Source organism: Mustela erminea, chromosome 10 (assembly GCF_009829155.1).
Source record: "Mustela erminea isolate mMusErm1 chromosome 10, mMusErm1.Pri, whole genome shotgun sequence".
NCBI classification, from domain to species: domain Eukaryota; kingdom Metazoa; phylum Chordata; class Mammalia; order Carnivora; family Mustelidae; genus Mustela; species Mustela erminea.
The window spans coordinates 12,409,469-12,427,504 of NC_045623.1; the positions used below are offsets into that span (position 1 = coordinate 12,409,469).

Consider the following 18,036-nt stretch of genomic DNA (forward strand, 5'->3'; position numbering starts at 1 on the left):
GAATGGCCAAAAAAACAAAAAACGGAAAACAAAAACCCGTGCAGTATAGAGGACGAGAGCAGCTTAAAATCTTGATAAGGTACTCTTAAATTTTCATTTAGAGCGCAACCGTTCCATTTATCCCGACCTCAATCAGCCTGGACAAGAGGAAGCAAGTCCCTAAGCCGCAGCCCACCTCGCCCCTTCGTCCCAGGACAGCGTAAATTCAGAACATCCGTTCATTTAGTCAAGAACCTATGAGCCAGGCCCCAGGCTAGGCCCCAGGCTCGCTCTGCACGGAGCCCACAGCCCTTTGGGGAAGACGGATAGTAAATACTGAAGTACAAAGAAACCTGTAAAACAAAGATAAGTCTTACAAAGGAAGGAACTGGGAGCTATTAGAGCACCAAGACCGACCCCCTTTAGATCGATGGCTGGGGAAGTCATTTCTCAGGAAGTGACCTGGAGGCTGATCCGAGGTAGCTGCCTTGGCCTTGACGCTCCAGTGGCTCCCAACCACTCCATGCCCCGCCGGGCCTGGGCGGGGGCGGAGCCACCTTAGCACCAAAACCCGGAAAGCGGAAGCCGCTGCGGGGCTGCACCGTGGTCTGCGGCGCGGCCCTCGCCCAGCTCTCCGCTGGCTGAGTCACGGCCCGCCGGCCGGCCCGGCCTAGTAGGACGCACGCTCGCCGCCCCGCAGCCGCTGCCTCCCGCGCCGGGCGGCCTTCGCCCCTCACCCGAACAGCCGGCACTGAGTCTTCCGCCATTGCCTTAGCCTACTCTGGCGGCGGGCGAAGACCTCCTTCACTTTTTATCCCCCTCCTTTCCCAGTTCATTGTTCGCTTCTGGGGGGGAGGGGCGGGGGACCGTCTGGTGACCCTGTAGGTCGGGCTTGGAGGGCGCCGGGTCTGCGGCAACAGAGTGCCCTCCTCTGGGCGCTGGGCAGCCGGCTGCCTCCGAGGCCCGGGCGGCCTCCGCGGTCTCCATGGTAACGGCCGCTCTGGCGTCTCCGCCTCGGGGGGAAGATGCAGCCTGCCGGGCCCGCCATCTCGCCCCCGGCCTCATGGCGGGGCCGGGGCCACTGAGGAGGAAGGTCCCGGCCACCGGACTGCGGGGCAGCGGGCACCAGGTGAGAGCCGGACGCCGGCGAGCGGAGGAGGGGCGTGCAGCTCAGCTGCAGCCAGCACCCCTTTCCCTGCCCTGCATCCCTCAACACACTCGCACCAAATATCGCAGAGAGGCTTCTTGGGGCGCCACTGCGCCAGAGGTTTTTGGTTTGCTTCTGTTTTTGTCTTTTTTTTTTTTTTTTTTTTTCCTGGCAAACAGCCGGAGAGAGACAGTCAGCAGCTCATGGAGAGGCTGAGAGAAGCGATTTTGGCTCCCCAAACTGGGAGAGCACCTTTCAGCAACTGGACTCACCGACTGGTTTTCCTTCATTTTCAGTGAAATCCCATTCCCTGCCTGGAGACACAGATGGCCTCAAATGAGAGAGATGCTATATCGTGGTACCAAAAGAAGGTAATATCAATTTTTTTTTTTTTTTTTTTTTTTTTGGGTAAAGCATCGTTCCTTCCAAAAGCTCCCGCAAAGAATATCCCGTTAGTTTCTCTTAGGCTTGGTAGTGCCAGGAATTCCTACATGGTATCTTTCAACTTACATGGAAGACCTGATGCACAAGGTCATTAGGTCTTATAAACTCAGTTCCACGTCCTCGAATAAGATTTTCTAGTCTCCTCCCTCCTCCAGATCGTATCACAGTGCTGTGCTACAGCAAGGCTTTGAAAGTTCGCTTCTGATCAAACTGCTGGGTTTTTTTAGACCTGAAACTTTTATCTTCACAGCTCAGATTGATACTGTCAACAGTCTTATTGAGCTGCCTGTTACCTTTTATTCCTCTCTAGTTTTCCTACTGATGTTTTCCTTACGAAGTGGAAATGTCTTGTAAGGTAATAATTTGAAATATTTTGGACATAGCTTTTTAACTTACCTTTAGATACAGCCGCTTTAGAATTTTGAAGGAAACGGCCCTTGGAAACAATAATTTATTCTAACCTCGGAGAATCATAATCATTTCCAGATAGCCTATTGATACTTAATAGTTTCATGACTTGTGTGAGATTTTACCTCAATGGAAGGATTTATCCTTTGCAACATTTAATAGCCTGCTCCCTGTTTCAGATTGGAGCATATGATCAGCAGATCTGGGAAAAGTCAATCGAACAGACTCAGATTAAGGTAAATTGATTTCTTTGATTCTAGCTTTGTTTTGCTGAATTAATGTGAAGGATGGATTGTACTTTTTATAAAATCTGCCCTTATCCACCAACTGTGGCTATTCTTTATTCTTTGGCGTTTCTAAGGAAGACAACATTGCAAGCAGAATGACAAATGACAATTGACATTTGGCCTCAGTATCAGGGAAATAGAAAGAAGTGGTTGCTCTACGATGAATTAGAAAGCAAATGTCCCCTGTAAAGGGGGCTGTGGCTGCTTAATGCTGGTCAGCTTTAATCTTGGGCAGTGCAGCCCCGGAACTGCCAGAGCCTCAGAGTTTTCAAGAGAAGCTGGAAAGATGCATTTTAATGTGAAATATCCAGATTTTTTTAGAGTGTCTTCCCTGCTCCCACATTTCCTCCTCCTCCTCTTCCACCTCATTCTTCTCTCTCTCTTTTTTTTTCTTCTTTCTCCTTTTTCTCTTCCCGTGCAAGCCAAATCAAATCCATTTGTGACCTGAATCACTTTTTCAATTACTGGTTTAGTGTATGGTCTTAAGTTTTCAATGCTCTCAGAACTGAGCAGATTCTTAGGGTAATTTTATTTTAACCAACCAAAAACTGACATGGATTCAGAATGCAAGTTTATTAATTTATAGTAGTGGAGGGAAGGATTAAACAGTGTTCCAAAGTCAGGGTTGTGGGCTCAACATGTGCTGGGGAGACGGAACGATGGTGCAAATTAGTCATGGGAAGGTTGCTTGGTGGCTGTATGTAGTTGGATAGTCTTGAGAGATACGGAAAAGCCCGAAGACCATCCCTGCCCTTAAAAGAATGTCTCTCTATATTGACTTTAATACTTAGATCTATGGATTCAGGGTCTCACTTCTTTGGAAAGTGCTGAATAATGGCTGGCAGATTCTTGTTTTTGGACCTTGCTATCTTAAAGATTTACTGCAGACCCTTTCTTAACACTTAAAAAAAATGTATTACACCCACACATACATATCATTTAATAGTTCTGTTTATCTCTAAGTCACATTGATTGGACTGGCGCCTTTAAATCTTGGGTGGAATATATTTAACCAACACTTGTAGGGTGCATTCTTTTTATGGGTCAGTCAACTCACGAGTTCTTGGAACTACATGATACATGGCTAACTTTCACAGTTTTGTACAGTCCTTGATTTTTCTATATTGAAGGGACATGGGGTAGGATGAATAACACCCACATTTTATTTTTGTAACTCTCTAAACCCTGTTCTGTTAGTCTTTGGGGGTTGCTGTAAAGTACTGATGGTAAGGTGTAATGGAAAGAGCACAGAACTGGGAGTTAGATCTTCCTTTTTGTTATCTCTAGCCTTGTGATCTGAGCAGCAGTGTAGTTTTCTTGAGTTTTAGTTTCCTTATCCTTAAGAAGATTCTATTTACTGCTATAAACTTGCCTTACCTTCTTCTGCTGCCCAACTAAAGATTTTCTTGTCTCTTAATTCCATGCCATTTTATGCTTACCTACCTTTTAGTAAACCATATCAAAGTTACTTGTTAACCTGTGCATCTTCATAGGCCTCGAGGGTAGGAATTGTGTTGGTATTACATTCTTAGACTGTCTTGCTTCATACTAGGAACTCGGTGTCTGTTGCTGTGTTTAATTAACACCACCTGTTATGTCTGTTTTTATTCATTATTCTGTCATAAGGTAATCTACCTAATAACTCCTTAATGTATACTTGTAATTTAGCAGCAGTGGAAAGAATAAAATTAAAGACAACTTTAAAGAATTTGCTGAGCTGATGTACCAATGTTCTAGGTGCTAAGAATACAGCAAACAAGAGACAACCTGCATTTCATTGTCTAATGGTGGTGAGAGAAAAACCGAGATATCTTTTTAAATATGTTTAAGTCTAAATATGTTTAAGTCTTAGACAAATATTGACCAAAGTGTAGGATACAAAATATTTAGTGCAATTTAAAAACAGATTATACAAATATAAATTAAAAAAAAATCAAAATTAATGAGCAATATTAACTTGAGATCACCTACAGTAAAATTAGAAATTACATAATAAAAATACAGTTCGAGTCAAGAATATACAATGGGGAAAACACAGCCTCTTTGGGGCACCCAGGCAGCTCAGTTGGCTAAGTGACTGCCTTCAGCTCAGGTTATCATCTCAGGGTCCTGGGATGGAGCCCCACGTTGGGCTTCCTGCTCAGCTGGGGAGTCTGCTTATTCCTCTGCCCCTTTCCCTCCTCCTGCTCATGAATGCTTGCGCTCTCTCTCTCTCTTTCTCAAATAAGTAAATAAAATCTTAAAAAAAAAAGAGAGACACTCTTCAACAAATGGTACTGGGAAAACTGGACAGCTGCATGAAAAAGAATGAAATTGGACTACTTTCTGTACCATACACAAAAATAAGATGCATTAAAGATCCAAATGTGAGACCTGAAAACTTGAAACTCCTAGAAGAAAATAGCCAGTTATTTCTTTGACATTGGTCATAGAAATTCTAGATATGTCTTCTCAGGCAAGGGAAACAAAAACAAAATTGAGCTATTGGGACTACATCAAAATAAAAAGCTTTTGCTCAGTGGAGGAAACCATCAACAAAACAAAAAGGCAATCTACTGAATGGGAGAAAATATTTGCAAATGATATATCCATTAGAGGTTAATATCCAAAGAACTCATATAATTCAAGACTAAAAAAAGCAAATGATCTGATTAAAATGGGCAGATGACCTGAATAGATACTTGTCCAAGGGGAGGACATATAGATAGCCAACAGATGCATGAACAGAAGCTCAACATCACTCATCATCGAAGCCATGATGAGATGTCACCTCGTACTAGTCAGAATGGCTAAACTCAAAAACACGAGAAATAACAAGCACTGGTGAAGATGTGGAGGAAAAGGAAATCTTGTACACTGTTGGTGGGAATGTGAATTGGTGCAGCTGCTGTGGAAAACAGGATGGAAGTTGCTCAAAAAATTAAAGAATTACTATATGATCTAGTAATTCTACTACTGGGTATTTACCTAAAGAAAACAAAAACACTACTTCAAAAAAGATATTTGCACCCCTATGTTATTGCAGCATCATTGACAGTAGCCAAGATACAGAAGCAACCTAAGTGTCTGTCAGTAAATGAATGGATAAAGAAGTGGGGTGTGTGTGTGTGTATATAGAGATATATATATCTATGTGTATATAGAGATATATATATCTATGTGTATATAGAGATATATATATCTCTATATACACACACACACATATACATGCGTATAATATATACATACATATGTGTGTGTATATATATACATATATGTGTGTGAGTGTGTGTGTGTGTATATATATGTATGAATATTAATAAAAAAGAATGAGATCTTGCTATCTGAATAACTTGGATGGACCCAGAGGATATAATGTTAAGTGAAATGAATCAGAAAGAGAAAGACAAATACCATATGATTTCACTCATGTGGAATTTATGAAACAAAAAATGAACAAACAAAAAAGGAGACAAAACAGACTCTTAAATACAGAGAACAAACTGGTGGTTGGCAGAGAGGAAGTGGATGATGATGGATGGGTAAAATAGATCAAAGTGATTAAGAGGATACTTACTGTAAGTACCAAATCTACACACCTGAAAATAGGTTGAGTTTTATAATATGTAAATTGTATCTCAATATAACTATTTTATTAGGTCATGCCAATGGAAAAACATAGAATCATAACGTTGCACACAAGAATGTCATACATATTCCCAATGGAAAGTATCTTCTAAAATTCCTTAATTGGGAGAGTATATTAAATTTAAGGTCTAACATCATTTTCAGTGATGAAGCTCAACATAGTCACTCCCATATCCCTTGGGATATATTTACTAAGATGAGTTTTCTAATTTTTTTTTTTTAAGTTTTCATTTACATTCTTGTTAACATACAGGTAATATTAGTTTCAGGTATACAACATAGTGATTCAGCACTTACATACATCACCTGGTACTCATTAAGACAAGTGCCCTCCTTGGCCTATTTCACCCATCTTCCCACACACCAACCCCCTGGAAACCAGGAGTTTGTTCTCTATAGTTAAGAGTCTGTCTTTTAGGGCGCCTGGGTGGCTCAGTTGTTAAGCATCTGCCTCTCCTCAGGTTATGATCCCAGAGTCCTGGGATGGAACCCCTGCTCAATGTGAAGCCTGCATTTCCCTCTACCACTCTCCCTGCTTGTGTTCCCTCTCTTGCTGTGTCTCTGTCAAATAAATAAATAAAATCTTAAAAAAAAAAAAAGTCTGTCTCTTGGTTTGCCTCTCTCTTTCTTTTTCCTCCTTTGCTCATTTGTTTCTTAAATTCCACATATGAGTGAAGTCATATGGTCTTTGTCTTTCCCTGTTTCACTTATTTCACTTAGCATAATACTCTCTAGCTCCATCCATGTTGTTGCAAATGGCATCATTCTTTTTGATGGCTGAGTAATATTCCTTTGTGTGTGTGCGCGCGCTCGTGCGCGCGCGCGCGTGCGTGTACTTGTACACCACATCTTTTTTATCCATTCATCAGTCTAGGGACACTTGGGCGGCTTCCATAATTTGGCTATTGTAGATAATGCTTCTATAAACATCGGGTGCATATGTCCCTTCAAAGTAGTATTTTTTGTATTTCATTCCTTCCTTTTTGTTTTTTAAAAACTATTTTGGAGGGAGCACAAGTGGGAGAGGGAGAAAAAGTCCCAAGCAGATTCTGCACTGAGGGTGGAGTCCAATGCTGGACTCATGACCTGAGATCACGAACTGAGCTGAAACCAGGAGCTGGATGCTCAACTGACTGTGCCACCCAGGTGCCCCTTTTTAATTTTTTTCTAATTAATATTAGAATAATGAAAATCAGTGTTTGAAAAAGACGTGATTGCATACCTAGAAATTTTTTTATTATTTTTTTATTCATAGAAAAATATCTAAAGGGCTAATCATAAGCATAAAGGTGATTTCAACTGTATGTATAATGTTTTATTTCTTAAGCTGGATGGTGGGGTACATGACAGATGAGACTCCTCATTGAAGATGATTATTTGCATATGTGACTTAATTTGATCTATTTGATCTCTTTTGAAACTCCTCTAAAATTACAATACATAAGAAAAAGATAGCCCACAAGGATTAAAGGAATGGGAGAGACTACTGTAAATGAGAGCTATTAACATAATTTTGAAAGTTGGAAAGTGAAGAAAGTAAAAATGTAAGTATCTATAGTAAGGAATGCCAACAGGAAACAAACGATCTTTCTGTAAAGCTCCTGTATTTAATTTCTGAAAGACACAGGAATTAGATGCATTAGGCATATCTGCAGGTATGAGGTGGAACTGAAAGTAAGATTGTTTGAGCCATTCATAAGGGGGAATTGACCGATCCCCAGATCCTCTTCCTTATTCTACATGGCCACATAGTTACCCTCACTAACTCTGACAGAAGGTTGGATGGAAGCTTGCTGTCTAGAGAGGCTGAACCAGAGAAGTTCTGGATTCTGGAACAGCAGACACAGTAAGAGTGGGGTGAAATACTGTACTAATAATGGAGATGAAGTAAAAGTCTGGTGGCCAGGTTTATGATCTCCAACAGAAGACTGGAATTGCTTCTTGCAGAAACTGACCAGCTGGAAAGACCAAAGTGTACTGGAAATTAAATGGCTGCCTACCCCTCTACCATGAGGACCGCTGCTTAACAAACTTCACCCACTGCACGCTGAACCCTCATTCAGCATGTTAATGCCTTGCTTTTAAGTGTAAATGGATTGTTGAAAATCATCAAATATTTGAAACCCATGGAAAAAGAAAGAGATAAAAGAAATGACAAAAGAGTCCTAAGAATGCTATTCTTAAAGATATAATTAATATGTGTAAAGGACTGGATACTTCGTACGAAAACAAAGAAAAAGAAAAAAATGGACTATAATAAAAAAGAAAACCAGAAAACAAAAATAAGCAATAAATTTAGTAGAAAAGTGGAAGGTAAAGTTGCAGTCATTTCTCACAAAAAATCATACAAAAAAAAACAAGGAAAAAGAAAATAGAAAACTGAATACAGTTCATGAAGGAAGCCTAATAATCAATTAAGAGGTGTTTCAGGAAAAGGAAATACATGGAGGGGAAGAAATTATCAGATAAATAATACATTTATCAGAACTGAAATATACACATTTTAAAATTGGAAAGGTTTTTTTTTTAAAAGATTTTATTTATTTGACAGAGATAGATCACAAGTAGGCAGAGAGACAGGCAAAGAGAGAGAGGGAGAAGCAGGCTCTCTGCTGAGCAGAGAGCCCGATGTGGGGCTCAGTCCCAGGACCCTGAGATCATGACCTGAGTCAAAGGCAGAGGCTTAACCCACTGAGCCACCCAGGTGCCCAAATATTGGAAAGGTTTTTAAGAAGACCTATATTAGTTACAGCTGTATAACACAATGATCTGACATTTATATATATTACAAAATGCTCAACACGCTAAGTGCAGTTATCATTTGTCACCACAAAAGTTTATTACAATATTCTTGACTATATTTGCCATATATATATATATATATTTATATATATATATATATATATGTATATGCTGTGCTTTACATCCCTATGACTTACTCCTTTTATAAATGGAAGTTTGTATCTCTCAATCCCCTTCACCTGTTTTGCCCATCCTAACCTCCCCTTTCCTCTGGCAGCCACCAGTTTGTCCTCTGTAAGTATGAGTTTGTTTATTATTTAGTTTGTCTATTTGTTTTGTTCTTTAGATTCCACATATGAGTGAAGTCATGTGATATTTGTCTTTCTTGGACTTATTTCACTTAGCTCTAGGTTTACTCATGCTGGCAAAATTTCATTTTTTTAATGACTAACATTCCATTGTATGTATTTCCCATTTCTGCTTTAGTTGTTCATCTATCACTGGAAACTGAGGTTGCTTCTATATATTGGCCACTGTCAGTAGTGCTGCCGTAAACATAAGTGTGCATGAATCTTTCTGAATTAGTATTTTTGTTTTCTTTAGGTATATACCCAGAAGTAGAATTGCTGGATTCTATGTAACTAAGTTTTTGAGGAGCCTCCACACTGTTTTCTTTAGTGGCTGCACCAATGTGCATTCCCACCAACAGTGCATGAGGGTTCCCTTTTCTCCACGACTTTGCCAATACTTGTTATTTCTGGTCTTTTTGATACTAGCCATTCTGACAGGTGTGAAGTGATATCTCATTGTGGTTTTGATTTGTATTTCCCTCAGGATGAGTGATGTTGAGCACCTTTTCACGTGTCTCTTGGCCATCTGTATGCTTCTTTGGAAAAATGTCTGTTCAGTTCCTCTGCCCATTTTTAAATTGGATTATTTACTTTTTTTGTGTTGAGTTCTATGAGTTATTTATATACTTTGGATATTATCCCCTTATTGAACAGATGGTTTGCAAATATTGTCTCCCATTCAGTAAGGTGCCTTTTCATTTTGTTAATGGTTTCCTTTACTGTGCAAAGGGTTTTTATTTTGATGTAGTCCCACTTATTTATTTTTGCTTTTGTTGTCAGTGCCCAAGGAGACATATCCATAAATATGTTGCTAAGACCAGTCAGTGTCTGAGACTTTACTGCTTATGTTTTCTTTTAGGATTTTTATGGTCTCAGATCTTACATTTAGGTCTTTGATCCATTTTGAGTTTGTTTTTGCATGTGCTTTAAGAAAGTGGTCCAGTTTCATTCTTTTGCATGTAGCTGTCCAGTTTTCAACTCCCTGCCGTTTAGTGAGGAGACTGACTTTTCCTCCTTATGTATTCTTGCTTTGTTTGTTGTAGATTAATTGACCATACAGTCATGGATTTATTTCTCGGTCCTCTGTTCATTGTGTTGATCTGTGTGTCTATTTTTGTGTCAGTACCATACTGCTCTGAGGACTATAGCTCTGTCGTATAATTGGAAATCTGATATTCTGATACTGTCAGCTTTGTTTTTCTTTCTCAAGATTGCTTAGTCTTTTGTGGCTTCATACAAATTTTAGGATTATTTTGTTCTAGTTCTGTGAAAAATGCTATTGGTATTTTGATAGGGATTTTCCCGAATCTGTAGATTGCTTTGGGTATTATGGACATTTTAACAATATTAATTTTTCCAATCCATGAGCCATGGTATATCTTTTATTTGTGTCATCCTCAGTTTCTTTAATCAATGTCTTAAAGTTCTTGAATATAGTCTTTCACCTCCTTGATGAAATTTATTCCTATATGTTTTATTTTTTTTGATACAAATGTCAGTGAGATCGTTTTTAAATTTCTCTTTCTGCTAGTATTTATTGGTATAGAGAAATGATACAAATTTCTGTTAATTTTGCATCCTACAACTTTACTGAATTCATTTATTCTGATAGTTTTTTGGGGGGAGTCTTTGGGTTTTCTATATATAGTGTCATATAATCTATAAGTAAGAACAGTTTTACTTCTTTCTTATCAATTTAGATGCCTTTTCTTTCTTTTTCTTGTCTGATTGCTGCAGCTAGGCGTTCCAGCACTATTTTGATAAAAGTGGTGAGAGGAGACATCCTTTCTTTTTCCTGATCTTAGAGGGAAAGCTTTTAGCTTTTCACTGCTTAGTATGATGTTAGCTGTGGGTTTGTCATGTATGGCCTTTATTACATTGATGAAATGATCTTTTGAGTCGTTAGCACCTATACTAAGGAACATTATCCTATTTCAGAACTTAAACAAACAAACAAAACTTCGTTCAGTCTACCTTGTATGTTTCTCCTGTGAGTCTCTTTTACTATTCACACAGACACTTTCCTTCTGTCACCAAACATGTGGAAGTTTCCCCCAACACCATGCAGTTCTTCCTGAAACCATCTGGAGGGGTCCTACAATTCAATTCAGCTCTCTATGTAAATTTAAATTCAGTTCTATAATATAATGTCAGATACCACAAGTTAAAGGCTCAGTCCCACAAGACTGCTGCCACCCCACTTTGGATACCAATAGTAAGTACTAGGTCCTCAGGTTACCCATAATTTCTTTCCAATGTGGCTGCAAATCAGGTTCCCGTGCTCCCTTCCTCAGGTTTGATTAATTTGCTAGAGTGGCTTACAGAACTCAGAGAAATACTTACATTTATCAGTTTATTAAAGGATATGATAATGGATACAGATAAACTAGATGAAGAGATGCATAGGTAAGGTCTGGGAGGATCCAGAGCATAGGAGCTTATGTCCCTGTGGAGTTGGGGTATGTCATTGTCCTGGTGTGCATGTGTTCAACAAACTAGATGCTCTCTGAAACCCATACTGTTGGAGTTTTTATGCCAAGCTTGTTAGCCAAGTATAAGATACCACATGAAGACATATTCAGATCTTCAAAGTTTCAAAAAAATACATGACCCATGTCCCCTCTCAAAAAGCATGGGAAAACATACACAGTATTATAATGAATGAGTAAACCAAAAAGAGGAAATCATAGTATAGGAAACAGGATAGCCAGCACAGAGAGAGGTAAAGGGAATTCCAGGATATTTAAGAGATGTCCAAGGATGACAGTTCGTATTGGGCCTGGAAAACAAGGAGACTAGAAAGAAGCAGAAAGACAGAAAACTGATATGGATATCTTCAAGAGGGAAAAAAGAGAAACTGGTATTTGTTGTGTTTGAGTATATTGGGAACAGATTTTTAAGACTTACAAGGTATTTCAAGGTGAATTAGTAATATATATTTAGAAAATCAAGTGAATGAAAAAATGAAGCTTGCCATATATGGCCTTTATTATGTTGATGTTCATTCCCCCTGTATCTACTTTGTTGAGAGCTTTTATCATAAATCATTGTTGAATTTTGCCAAATGTTTTTTCTGCATCTATTGAGATGATAATATGTTTTATCCTTAATTTTGTTAATGTAATATATTACATTGATTGATTTGTGAATGTTGAACTATCCTTGCATCCCTGGAATAAATCCCACTTGACTGAGGTGTGTAATCCTTTTAATGTATTGTTGAATTCAGTTTGCTAATATTTTGTTGAGAATTTTTAATCTACATTCATTGGGGATATTAGCCTGTAATTTTCTTTTCTTGTAGTGTCCTTGTCTGGTTTTAGTATCAGAGTAATGCTGGCCTCATAAAATGAGTTTGAAAACATTCCTGCCTCTTCTGTTTTGGGAAGAGTTTGAGAAGGATTGGTATTAATTCTTTGAATGTTAGGTAGACTTCACTAGTGAAGCCATCTGGTATGGGAATTTTGTTTTTGTTGGGAGGTTTTTGATTACTGATTCAATCTCCTTACTATTAATCAGTCTGTCCAAATTTTCTATTTCTTCCTGATTCAGTTTTGAGAGGTCCCCCCCCCCCAGGAGTTTATCCATGTCTTCTAGGTTGTCCAATTTGTTGGCATATAATTGTTCATATTAGTTTTTTTATGATCCTTTGTTTTTATGTTGTCAGTTGTAACATTTCCTCTTTCAGTTCTGATTCTGTTTGAGTCCTCTTTTTTTTTCCCTTGGTAAGTGTAGCTAACGGTTGTCAATTTTGTTTATCTTTTAAAGAAACCAGCTCTTAGTTTGTTGATCGTCTCTATTGTCTTTTTAGTTTCTATTTCATTTCTTTCCACTCTGATCTTTGCTATTTCTTTCTATGACTTTGGACTTTGTTCCTCTTTTCTAGTTTCTTGAGATGTAGAGTTAAGATATTGTTTACTTGTTAGGGTTCTTTCTTAATGTAGGCATTTATCACTATGAACTTCCCTCTCAGAACTGCTTTTATTTCATCCAATAAGTTTTGGTATGTTGTATTTTCATTTTCATTTTCATTTGTTCTCAAATTCTAAATTCCTCTTTTGACTTCTTCTTTGACTCATTGGGGTTTTTTTTTAGTAGCATGTGATTTAATCTCCACGTATTTCTGAATTTTCCTTTTCTTTTGGTAATTGATGTAGAGTTTCATACCATTGTGTTCAGAAAAGCTTGATATAATTTCATTCTTCTTAAATTTATTAAGACTTGTTTTGTGGCTAATATAATCCATCCTGGAGAATTTAATGTGTGCACTTGAGAAAGAATATGTCTGTTGCTTGTGGATGGAATATTCTGTGTTTATCTGTTCAGCCCATCATATCTAAGTCTTTTGAGGCCAATGTTTTCTTATTATATTACTTTTAATTATTATTCAATTTATTTAAACTAATAGAAAAATCCAGTTCACCCATTTCTCCCACCCCCAGCTCTTGGCAACCACCAATCTCTTTTCTGTATCTATAAGCTTGTTGGTTTAGGGTTTTTAATTTTTTTTTAGATTCTACATATAAGATAAATCATCAATCAAATCAAATCAAATATATTTTTTTCTGTGTGACTTATTTCACTTACCATAATGCTCTCAAGGCCCATCCATGTTGTCGCAAAAGACGAGATCTCACAGTTGACAGCTAACATTACATTTTGTGGTGAAAAGCTGAAAGCTTTTTCTCTAAGATCAGGAACAAGACAGAATGCCCTTCTTCCACTTTTATTTAACATAGTATTGGAAGTCCTAGCCAGAATAGTTAGGCAAGAAGAAGAAATAAAAAGCATTCAGATCAAAGAGGAAGAAGTAAAACTGTTACATTTTGCTGATGACTTGATACAATATTTAGAAAAACCTAAAGACTCCACCAGAAACAATGATAATAAATGAATTCAGTAGAGTCACAGGATTCAAAATCAATATATAAAAATCTGTTACATTTCTCTATACTAAAAACAAACTATCAGGACAAAAAAGAAAACAATGAGAATATAACATTTTTCAATATTTATGCACCCAATATAGGGAGTACCCAAATGTATAAAGCAAATATAAACAAACATGATACAGTAATCATTGGGAGCTTCAGTACACTACTTTCAACAATGGATAGATCATCCAGACAGAAAATCCATAAGGAAACATTGGACTTGGACTATACTGTAGACCATATAGAACTAGCAGACTTATAAAGAACATTCTATCCAACAGCAGCAGAATATACATTCCTTTCAAGCACCCATGGAAACATATCCAGGATAGATCAGTTGTTAGGTCATAAAACAAGTCTTAACAAATTTAAAAAAACTGAATTTATTTCAGGTAACTTTTTGGACCACAATGGAATTAAACTAGAAATCAGTAACAGGATGAAAATGGAAAAATTCACAAATATGTGGAAATTAAGCAACATACTCTTGAACAACTAATAGGTCAAAGAAGAAATAAAAAATATCATGAGACAAATGAAAATGAAAATTTTTATACATTAATAGCGAGCTATTAAAAAATGAAGAATACAGTTCCATTTATAATAGCATCAAAAAGAATAAAATATTTAGGAATAAATTTAACCACAAAGGTGAAAGATCTGTACACTGGAAACTATGAAACATTGGTGAAGGAAATTGAAGAAGACACACATAAATGGAAAGATATCTTATGTTCATTGATTGGAAGAAGGAATATTGTTAAAATGTCCATACTACCCAAAGTGATCCACAGATTAAAAGCCGTTTATCGAAATTCCAATGGTATTTTTCACAGATGCAAAAACAAACAAACAAACAAACAAACAAAAACAGTCCTAAGATTCATGTGAAACTACAAGGAACTCCAAATAGCTAAAGCAGCCTTGAGCAAGAAGAGCAAAGTCGGAGGCATCACACTTTCTGATTTCAAATTATATTACAAAGCTACAGTAATTAGAACAGCATGATATGGGCATAAAAGACACATAGATGAATGGGACAATATGGAGACCCCGAAATAAACCTATGCTGAAACAGTCAACTACTCTTTGGCAAAGGTGCCAAAAATACATGATGGGCAAAAGAATCTCTTCAATAAATGATTTGGGGAAAACTGGGTAGATATCCTCATGCAGAAGAATGATACTAAACCTTTATGTTACACCACACATAAAAATCAGCTCAAGATGGATGAAAGACTTAAATGTAAGACCTGAAATTGTCCTAGAAGATACCAGGGGCTCCTTGGTCAAGAGTTTTTTGAATATGACAAAAAAGCACAGACAACAAAAGCAAAAATTATCAAGTGAGACCATATCAGACTAAAAAGTGTTTTGCATAGCCAAGGAAGCAATAATGACAAGGCAACCTATGGAATGGGAGAAAATGTTTGTAAACCATATATCTGATAAGGGGTTTACATTCAAAATCTATAAGGAACTCTTACAACTCAATAGCTAAGAACAAGTAATCCAATTAAACATGGACAAAAGACCTGAACAGACATTTTCCAAAGAAGATATACCAATGGGTATATTAAAAAAGCTCTTTAACATCACTAATAATCAGGGAAGTATAATTCAAAACCACAGTGAGATATCACCTCACACCTGCCATGATGACTCTTATCAGAAAGTCAAAGGATAATAAGTGTTGGTGAGGATGTAGAGAAAAGAGAACTTTTATATACCGTTGGTGGGAATGTAAACTGGTATAAACATTATGGAAAACAGTATGGAGGCTTTTGCAAAAATTAAAAATAGAACTTTGATTTGATCCATCTATCCCATTTCTGGGTGTTTGTCTGAAGGAAATAAAGGTCTACAAGGTCTTCATTTATTAGAAAATAATACAGTGATATTTTTACTTTTAGAATTTTCATTTCTGATTGTATGTAGCCAAATTTTTATTCCCATGGATATTATGCACATTTCAAAAATTAGTGTACATGTTTTTCAAAGGATAATTTTTTCTCTGAAATGTGTGACTTTCAAATTTTGATTCCTCCTTAGATTTAATTTTATTACATTTAGGATTTTAAAACTTTCTTCTATAAAATCTATAATTTATAGCTCAATTGGATAGAAACATAGGACCCACTTAAGAGAAATTGTTTGGCCAAAACTATTTAGTTAAACAACTAAAGATCAGTACTGGCTCAATGTCTAAAAGAGGGAAATAGCAAATGGCTATAACCTTTCATTTTTACTTTAATTTTAATGCTTAAATACCTAATTTCTAAAACTGGATTAGCATTTACACATGTTAAGTATAAAATTAAAATCCATCTTCTCAAAGTTTTATTTATTAATAGTAGTAAAACAAAACTGTTAGATAAACCGGGAGTTTGAAACACAAAAGGTAATTCACAAACTTACTTTTAATTCGAGGTGGTAGAAGACAAAGTCCCCGAAAGGATTCTTTCTTCATGCCCAGAAAAAAAAATTCATCACTAGATTTTAAACATGGTAGATTGGCCACACACATTTATAATCTCTCCTTTCTGAGTTACCACTAAATTACATGAAAGGAATCCATAAAGGGGTTGTATAAAATGAATACATCCACAAAGTCCAGGAAGAAGATTGAGGAGGAAGATCTCAGTAGATAGTAGATGAACATGTATTTGGAAGATGAAAAATGAATGCAAGAGAGTGCCAGGAGAGCAGGGGAAAATGCCAGTTGCACTGCAGAACTTCCCAGAAAGGCTTAGGACTTGAATGCATCAGGTTTCCTGTGAGGCAGTTAAATGGGGTATTGAATGAACTTTGTATACAGAGAGATTAGACCTTTTGTCTCCTAGTCAATCCCTTAAAGACTGGCTAACAATGCCCTTAGGAGGGAGACTGGTGATATTTCTTCTGAGAAAATTCATTGGAAGAGGGTCTGTGGACACTGAAGGGCAGGTGAGAATCATGATACTAAAAGCAAAATTGTGAGCCCCTTGATTCAATCTTAAAACTTCCACCACAGGAATCTTTAGCCTTCCTAATCTTCAACCAAAGAGAATACTGGAAAGTTCTTCAAAGAGCCTTGAATGACCCCACAAAAAAAAGCCTCCAGATATTGACATTTGGTGATTCCCTCAAGCTGGTTGATTACCCTGCAGTGAAATCCCAAGTCTGTAAGCTATACTCATACACATAAAGCTTCCAGTAAGTTTTACAGGCTTTCTATTGAAATAAAACATGTTCAGTAAATATGGATATACTTACACACATGTATATATAACAAAATTTTAAGTGTAAAGGTTGAGGAATGTTCTTAAACTTAATGTAATCATGTAATCAGCATTAAGATCAAGAGATAGATAATTAACAGTACCATAGAAGCTTCCCTTCCATACTTTTCCAGTCACTGCTACCAACAGAGGTAGACCAGTATCCCAACTACTAGTGCTACAGATTAATTTTGCCTTTTTGAGCTTTATATAGGAATATTATCAGGAATCAATCAGAAGGGCACTAGAGTTTGTAACAGCAACATTGGAAGCTAGAAAACAGTAGAACAGTATCTTAATTCCTGAAGGAAAATTAACAACTTAGAATCATACACTATCTAGTGTAACCTTTTATTATGAAACATAAAAATATATATAAACATGTGTATATAAATGAAATTATACAATACATAGACATTTGAATCTAATTTTTTTTGTTCAGTTTTATGTTTGTGAGACTCATTCATGTTGTGTAATTGTAGTTTATTCAGTACAACACCAAAATTATTTATGCATTCTCCTATTGATGGGCAATATCCCATTGTTGTCTCTGGGTAGTTTCCAATTTGGGGCTCTTAGAAATTATTCTTCTATGAACATTTTTACACATTACTTAGTGAAATACTCATTTGTCTTGGGTATATACCTTGAAGTAGAATATTGAGTCAATCACATTTCAGTGCTTCATTCTAATATATAAAGAAAGCCATTGATTACTAGGTATTTGAATAAATCCTCCAAAAGAAAAAGAGAACAGAAATGAACTCAGAGTCAAAATCAAAAATTCAATGGGAGAATTTGAGGAAATTTCCAGAAAGCAGAACAAAAAGACAAAAGAAGTAGAAAATAGGAAAGTTA

At 37.0% G+C, this 18,036-nt stretch overlaps 1 protein-coding gene across 9 annotated transcripts in view; it reads left to right on the plus strand.

Moving 5' to 3' along the window:
- Positions 1 to 10: 10 nt before the first annotated feature.
- Positions 11 to 18,036, plus strand: part of PHTF1 (putative homeodomain transcription factor 1) — a 66,458-nt gene continuing 48,432 nt past the window's right edge. For 7 of the 9 annotated variants that reach the window (XR_004289761.1, XR_004289762.1, XR_004289764.1 and 4 more), the window contains exons 1-3: positions 554 to 1,108; positions 1,423 to 1,497; positions 2,158 to 2,214. Coding sequence is in view for 1 of the 9 variants with exons in the window: in XM_032360939.1 (XP_032216830.1) it covers positions 1,453 to 1,497; positions 2,158 to 2,214 (102 nt within the window). In the remaining 8 variants the exon portion in view is untranslated. Of the gene's footprint in view, positions 80 to 553; positions 1,109 to 1,422; positions 1,498 to 2,157; positions 2,215 to 18,036 lie in introns of those variants that run through there. The other 2 variants (XR_004289766.1, XR_004289768.1) reach the window with 2 other exon arrangements.